The sequence below is a fragment of the Ctenocephalides felis genome, unplaced genomic scaffold (assembly GCF_003426905.1).
Source record: "Ctenocephalides felis isolate EL2017-DRISC unplaced genomic scaffold, ASM342690v1 CF-g0.4_SCAFFOLD_01170, whole genome shotgun sequence".
NCBI classification, from domain to species: Eukaryota; Metazoa; Arthropoda; class Insecta; order Siphonaptera; family Pulicidae; genus Ctenocephalides; species Ctenocephalides felis.
In genome coordinates, this window is record NW_020537324.1 from 47,362,348 (window position 1) to 47,369,328 (window position 6,981).

The 6,981-nt window shown below is 28.7% G+C and overlaps 1 protein-coding gene across 1 annotated transcript; it reads left to right on the forward strand.

Annotated features, from left to right (window-relative positions):
* The first annotated feature begins 2,933 nt into the window (after positions 1-2,933).
* LOC113367321 (reactive Intermediate Deaminase A, chloroplastic-like) lies at positions 2,934-5,144 on the forward strand. Its single transcript, XM_026608934.1, has 2 exons — positions 2,934-3,146; positions 4,956-5,144. Exons 1-2 carry the CDS (start codon positions 2,934-2,936, stop codon positions 5,142-5,144), a joined length of 402 nt encoding a protein of 133 aa, XP_026464719.1.
* Positions 5,145-6,981: the final 1,837 nt, after the last annotated feature.

A 6,981-nucleotide genomic window follows, 5' to 3' on the forward strand; every position in this document is an offset into this window, starting at 1 on the left:
ATTTTTTGAGAGAACTGAACGTCCGATTTAAATAATTCAATAACATTTTACTTGTATTAACAATATGAAGAACTGATCAATTTTCATGAAGGCAGGTCTAGCGATTACAGAGATCTAGTAAAAAAAGTAAAAAAAAATGCCATTTGGCGGTCAAAAATTATCATTAGACATATGCGCATCAAATTATCAGATATTTTATAGAGATTTAACAATAAGTATAAGTTTTGTTTACATTCCTATGGGTTTCGTACCAATGTTTATCCAATGGACGACTAGGCGGCGCTTACGCGCTTCGAAATTTCGTCTCTATTCAGTTAAAGCAGTACGATTGCTTTCAAAAAAAGTTCAGAATTTCCAAAATATTTCAAATAAATTTCTCTTCAAAGTCTTTGTCAAAATGACAATTTTTGTCAAAAATTTATAGTTTCTCAAGCGTCTAATTTTTTCATAGTAAATTTTTTTCAAAAATGTTAATCTTTTTAAAAAAAAAATTTTTGGTACGGGAAGTTCCAGCAATTTACCTTAAGACACGATGTCATGCGCGTTTGAACCACGCAAAAGTTATTTATCATAAAACAATATAGATATGGCAAAATCATAGTGATAACATTGTGATGTTGTAATCAACAATATAAATTTGTGACAATCATAAAATTACGTCTTGCTCAAGTCTTGAAAGTTGCATCGATCCACGAAAGACAAATTACAGTAGATACAAATAGATTACAATAGACTAAATTATTATTTGAATTTCATCAAGTTTTTTGAGATAATTCAATTTATATTTATATATCAGTAACAGTCAACCACAGAAATGTATCAACAATGTTCATAGATCATGCATTTATGCCATCGAAAATCAAAGCTTAATCAATTTCCAGAGATTTGAGCAATGGATTACTTCGATAATCCACCGAACAGAAAATGTCTTAAAAAGAGGCCTGTGAATGATATGCATTAATCAGTATGGACAAAAGTTTTGAATTTATTACAATTAAACTATGGTTATTTCGAATTGGGTTGTATATATCTTGTAGTACTCCAAGATCATTAAATATAAAATAATTTTAATAATAATATCCACAACCTCGCCAAGCACAATGAATAAAATATCAGTCTATCGCATAATTTGGAGTTCTCAAATATGAACACACTGGTTTTAGTTATTTATTATCAAAAATATGTCGATAAACACATATTAGAAAGGTATTAACAATTTCTATAAGATTTTCGACATTGTTCTACTAACTGCCCATCTCTAGTCCACATGGTCATGATAAAAGTTACGGCGAGCCCTGAATTGGCGTTCCTGGGCATTAGCGTCACATACGGAGCCCGTACCAAATGTTTATTGCAAGTGATAAAAATAAAATTCTATATTATTTTGCTACAGTCATAAGTGCACATTGAGACTTGACATTTATCGTAACGTAGTACTAACTTATATAATAATTATAGAAATTGCTACTTTTCTGTGTGCAAAAGGACTTTTATTTCGTTCCATTGCCTGTATGGTAAAAATCTAACTAACTAAATGATTTTGTTATGTTCAGTCACATTTAGTTATGTTCTCACGATGGAAAAATGAACTATTGAAAACAAATATCGTAAATAACTTAAAAGGACTTATATTAGCTTAAAAAACTGACTTTGAATTTGGTTATGCACGAATCAAATTAATGCATCGAAGATTCAATATATCTAATCAAATTTTTTTTACGCAGAAACATCATATTCAAAATACTACACTGTTAATTTTATTATTATGTATTACTAATATAAAAAATCATTAACATAAAATGTATGACGAAAAAATTGTTTTCTATAGAAAGTGTTTGGAAAAAACGGTTGAATTAACTGTATTAATCGTCTTCAAATATTATGTTCCAAGAGGATCTGCATTTTGACACAAACAAGAATTGGCAATTATTTGGTTGCAAATTTCTGCTATAAGAGCGAGACCGCGGGTCCAAAGGACCAACTGAACCTTTACCCTGGCAAAAGTGCAAACAGTAAAAAATAGGAAATAAACAGTAAATTGAGTATTTAAACGTACCTATGCTAACTATGCTCATGATTATTTCTACTAGATCAAGGTTGTATACTATTTATATTTTACATTGATTGATATTTCTACATGATGAATTTTTTGGGAGTTTTACTAAACATATGGAGATATAGTTGTTTGTTTAATATGTGTATTATGTTGTGATATAATTCGTAGGTTTTCAAAGTCAAATTGGTCCTTTCTGCCCAGTCTTACCCTATTTTCAAAAAAAACTATATATGCATTTTACTTGTCCTTTTTGACAGGTGTAAAATTATTGTGTAATAATACTGTGTCATTTCAAGTAACATATCATTTGATACAAACGATTAAACAATATTCGATTTATATTGATCGTGTAACTATAAACCTGTTGATTTTTGAAGAAATTAGTTTTTTCAAAAATTTGGTGATTTCCAAAACAAGGAAATATATCAAAAATATTCAAATTTTTAACAATACGTTTCAGAAAACTAGACGTAATATTTATAATTTTTCAACAATTAAATATGGGCTTTAAAAATTGAAAAAAATCTAATTATTTTCTGAATCAAAATCGAATTAATTTATTTTAGAATAAAAAATTGAAAAAAAAATTCAATTTGTTTTTCAATATAATTTTTTAAAAACCTATTTTTTATATAATCCTCTTTTATTTTGAAGATAGAAAATATTAAATTGATTAAAAATTATATTCGAAAAATACATATGAATGTTCTATACAAAAACAGTCAGCTTGCATCTTAATAAACAAATGATTACCCGAGTGACAGTTCGACGATTTGGAATACTAAACAAAAAATATCATCAAAATTTCATATAATTTTAATTTGTTTTGCTGTAACTTTATATTTCCAATTTGAAATTAATGTAAAATTTTATCAAAATGATTAAACGCAAAGTGGTTTCTACAAAAAAAGCGCCTCAGCCCGATGGACCTTGTAGCCAAGCAATTGTTGTCCAGAATATGGTCTTTGTATCAAGTTGTTTTGGAATAGACGAAAATGACCAAATGCCGGAAACTCTTGTTGAACAGGCGGAATTAGCATTGCATAATATGCACTGCATTTTAAGAGCCGGTTGCTCCGGTTATTCACAGGTAAAATCTAAATATTGGTAATAATTTAGAAAGATTTCTATATTTTTTTGCCTTGAACTCAAGGTGTTATGCTTACAAAATTTATAGTAAAATTACAAGTTGTCATAAAATCAAAATAACTAATTATTAGTATTAGAAGATTTTTGTTCAATGTGGATAAGGTTGGGTGAATATTAGCGGAGTCAATAGAGGTATATAGGCAAAATAGGCAAAATCAGTATATCCTCAGAAACGGCTCCAAATTTGTATTTTTTATAAGTTTTTGTTTCTCTATATTATTCCAAATGAAAAACATTTCTGAAGCGGAAAATTAGTTTTATTGTTTATACAATACGTATTTTATTTATATTAAAAAAATGGACTTTCGAGTGGTTTTCTTTGACAAAAATTGTTCGTGTATTATTATTCGTGTTAATAACAGTTAATTTATGATGTTATTGATAATTCAATATTAACAATAAAAAAATCTATGTATGTTGAAAAAATATGTGAGCTTTGGATCCTTCTTTTAAATAAATGGGTTACAAAAGTTTGATTTCCACCAAAATTAAAATCAATCATATTACGTCTAGAATGATCTTTAATAAGTCGTATTTGAAGTATTGTAGCAGTTTGGTTGCTTTCGGATACTTTTATTAAAAAAAAACAAGATAAAAAGAAATAAATATTTTTTAAATTGTACAAAACCCACCTTCTTTTTATAAAAATTCTAAAATTATGAAACATAGGAATTAAGTATAATGACAAAAAATTGACTTTCCGCGAAAACCTTTATTGAATCGGCTATCCAGGTAAAAAATTTAAAGCGTTTCAAATTAAATTCAAAAACTTTTACATGTATTTAATTCATACCTTGATGATTATCAAATTTTGAGCAATTTTGGAAATTATAAAGTGTAACCATTTGTCACATAAGATACATTTTCGAATAAAAAAGAGCGGGGCTTAAAGCACCGCGGGTAAAAAGGTCCACCACCGATATCTCAAAAATGAGTAAAATTAAGAATTGTTTAACTATAATATTTGAAAGTAGAGGGAAAAAGAAAAATAACCAGTCATAAACTTGATTTTTACGAACTTGTCTTCGGGATATAAACGACAATCTTTGAAAACTTTTATCAAAAGTATTTTCTTTCGTTGTTAGTTTTTTTTGGTTGTGAGCACTGTTGATTAGTTTACAAGAATTTTCAAGTATACATTATTTAATTGTTGAATAAGATGTATTGCAAGTTATATTCAACCGCATTTTTATATAACCTTTATAACAACTTAAACGTTTGTGGGGTAAAAAGGAACAACTGAACCTTTATCCTGACAAAGATGTAAACAACAAAATATAGTAAATTGAAAGATAAATGAAGTGAAAGGATGCATTTTGCAAAAGATAAATCAAATAAATCGTAATTTAAAAATAACAATGATACATTTTATAGATCAATTAAAATAACTATATCTCTGTATTATATTAAGGTCTAACGAACTAAAACAACAGTGCTGACAGCGAAAAAAACTAAGAACGAAAGAAAATACTTTTGTTACAGATTTTCAAATATTCAATTTCAAATTATATCCCGAAAGTGACGTCGAAAGAATCATTAGGTGATGGCTGGTTATTTATTTTTTTCCCTCTACTTTCAAATATTGTTGTTCAAAATTTTTCATCTTTATTTGTTTTTGAGATATCTGTGGTGGACCTGTTAACCCGCGGACCTTCAAGCGCCGTTCTAGCCCAACTTTAAATTATGCAACAAATATTTTATTTTTAAGTTTCTCCACAATAACAACTTTAAAAGATATTATTATTATTAGATTGCAAAAATAACAATTATGGTGAAGGATCTTCAAACGATAGATCAAGTTTATGAAGTCTGCGGCCGGGTTTTTAAGAACGACTGTCCTGCGCTAACCGTGTTCGAAGTGGCCAACTTGCACCGCGGCGCCCTTGTAGGAATGGACTGCATTGCGATTGCTCAAACACCTCCTTTGGGAGCTTCGTAGATGATTTCGGTTAATAATATTATGGCATATAAATATACTCTAACGGTTTATGGATTTTATGATGTTGTAATATGAAGTTTGTGATGATTTTGTAAACACATGTAAAAAAAGTTTAGTGAAACAAGAATATCATAGTGAAGTAATATTTGACTACTGTATTTTTAACTTTCCGTAGGGTAAATTATTGCAATCTTCCAAAAATCGATATTGAAAATTTTTACATTTTTTCACGTTTTAAACGTTTCTGAACATTTTGACATACCTCAGAAAAAATGGATATGGGATTAGTATATATATATATATATATATATATATATAAGTATTACGTAAGCAGATTTATTACAATTATTTACCACCCCATTACCCTTGTCAGCAAAAGTAAGCAAAGCTCTTACCCCCTACCCCCATGCTTACGTAAATACTTTGCAATTAATGTAAAAAAATAAAAATACTATCTATGACGTAATCATCATCCAGACTCCCCTGCCCCCATGTCAACCCAAAATAAGCAAATCAACAACCCCCCGTCCTCCTATAGCGCTTACGTAATACTTGAACGGCCCCTATGTGTGTGTATGTGTGTATGGATACAATTTTTCGTCTACGTTTTCGGGCGCACGGATCAACCGATTTGAATGGTTCAAAAACATTCGCTTTCTATTGATAGGGAGATGTGCTGATTAGTTTTTGCAAAGGAAGGTCCAGCGATTTCGGAGATACAGAGCTAAATGTGCAAAAGTTGCAGATTTTGAGAGAACTATGCGTCCGATTTGCATGATTGAAAGAACTTTGTGCTTGTTTTAACAAAATAATTGCTTTTGGAAAAAAATCGTTTCAAATTTTTGTTTCAATTTTTTTTTTCAAAAAATATTTTTTTTTATACATCGAAAAAAAAATCAGATTTTAATTGTAATTCTGACTCAAGTTCTAATATACTTCAAACAAATATTTCAACTTTGCAATTCAGTTTATATAATTCTTATAAATATTAAAAAAATTTACAGTATTTATTTATAATAATCTATATGAAAACATTTAATATTCCTCGAACATTTTGTTACGCTACGGGAAGTTCCAGCAATTGGCCTTAAGTCACGATGCCATACATATCACTAGTTTTATTTTTGTATAAGGGATTTTTTTGAGGTAAATTGTTACCAAATATGTAATATTTCAAGATAGTATTTTCTTTTGACCAGAAATACTATCACACTGGCAGACTGGCGTATTGCAATTGTTTTTCTGATATAACTATACCCAGCTTAACGCAGGGGTCACTTCTGATAAAATGATATTCTAATTTACCTGACCCTTCATGCGTTTTCAATTTTTAATATTTTGTCAAAATGGCATAAATCATTGGAATATTTTTAATAAGTTGGTCTATGTTTTTGGTTTAGAACTTTGACTTTAGTAGTCAAAGATTTATTTGGAAACACCGTTGCATATATTTGTAGTTTTTTATGTATTTTTGTATTATTTAATTGCATCATCATTGAAAAACTATCAGCTATTTTTTGGACTATTTCTTTGATATCTTGGTTTAGCTAATTCCACTATTTCTTTTACTATTTTAGACATATTTTGAGCACTAAATTAAAACATAGCTAATCAAAGCAGCGGGGTTCTGCTGTAGGAGGGCTCGGGGATTGTTGTAACAGTTTTTTTTAATGGTTTAAAGACGGTCAGTTGCTGCAATTATTTCTCTATCAAATCAACTAAAATTTATTCCACAACTGTTTTTCATTATTTGTCAATTAATCATTTTATGTTTAGTTTAATCAATTTCATTTGATAGTTGTAGTATCTGCAACAAGTAGTAACTTCAATTAAACTA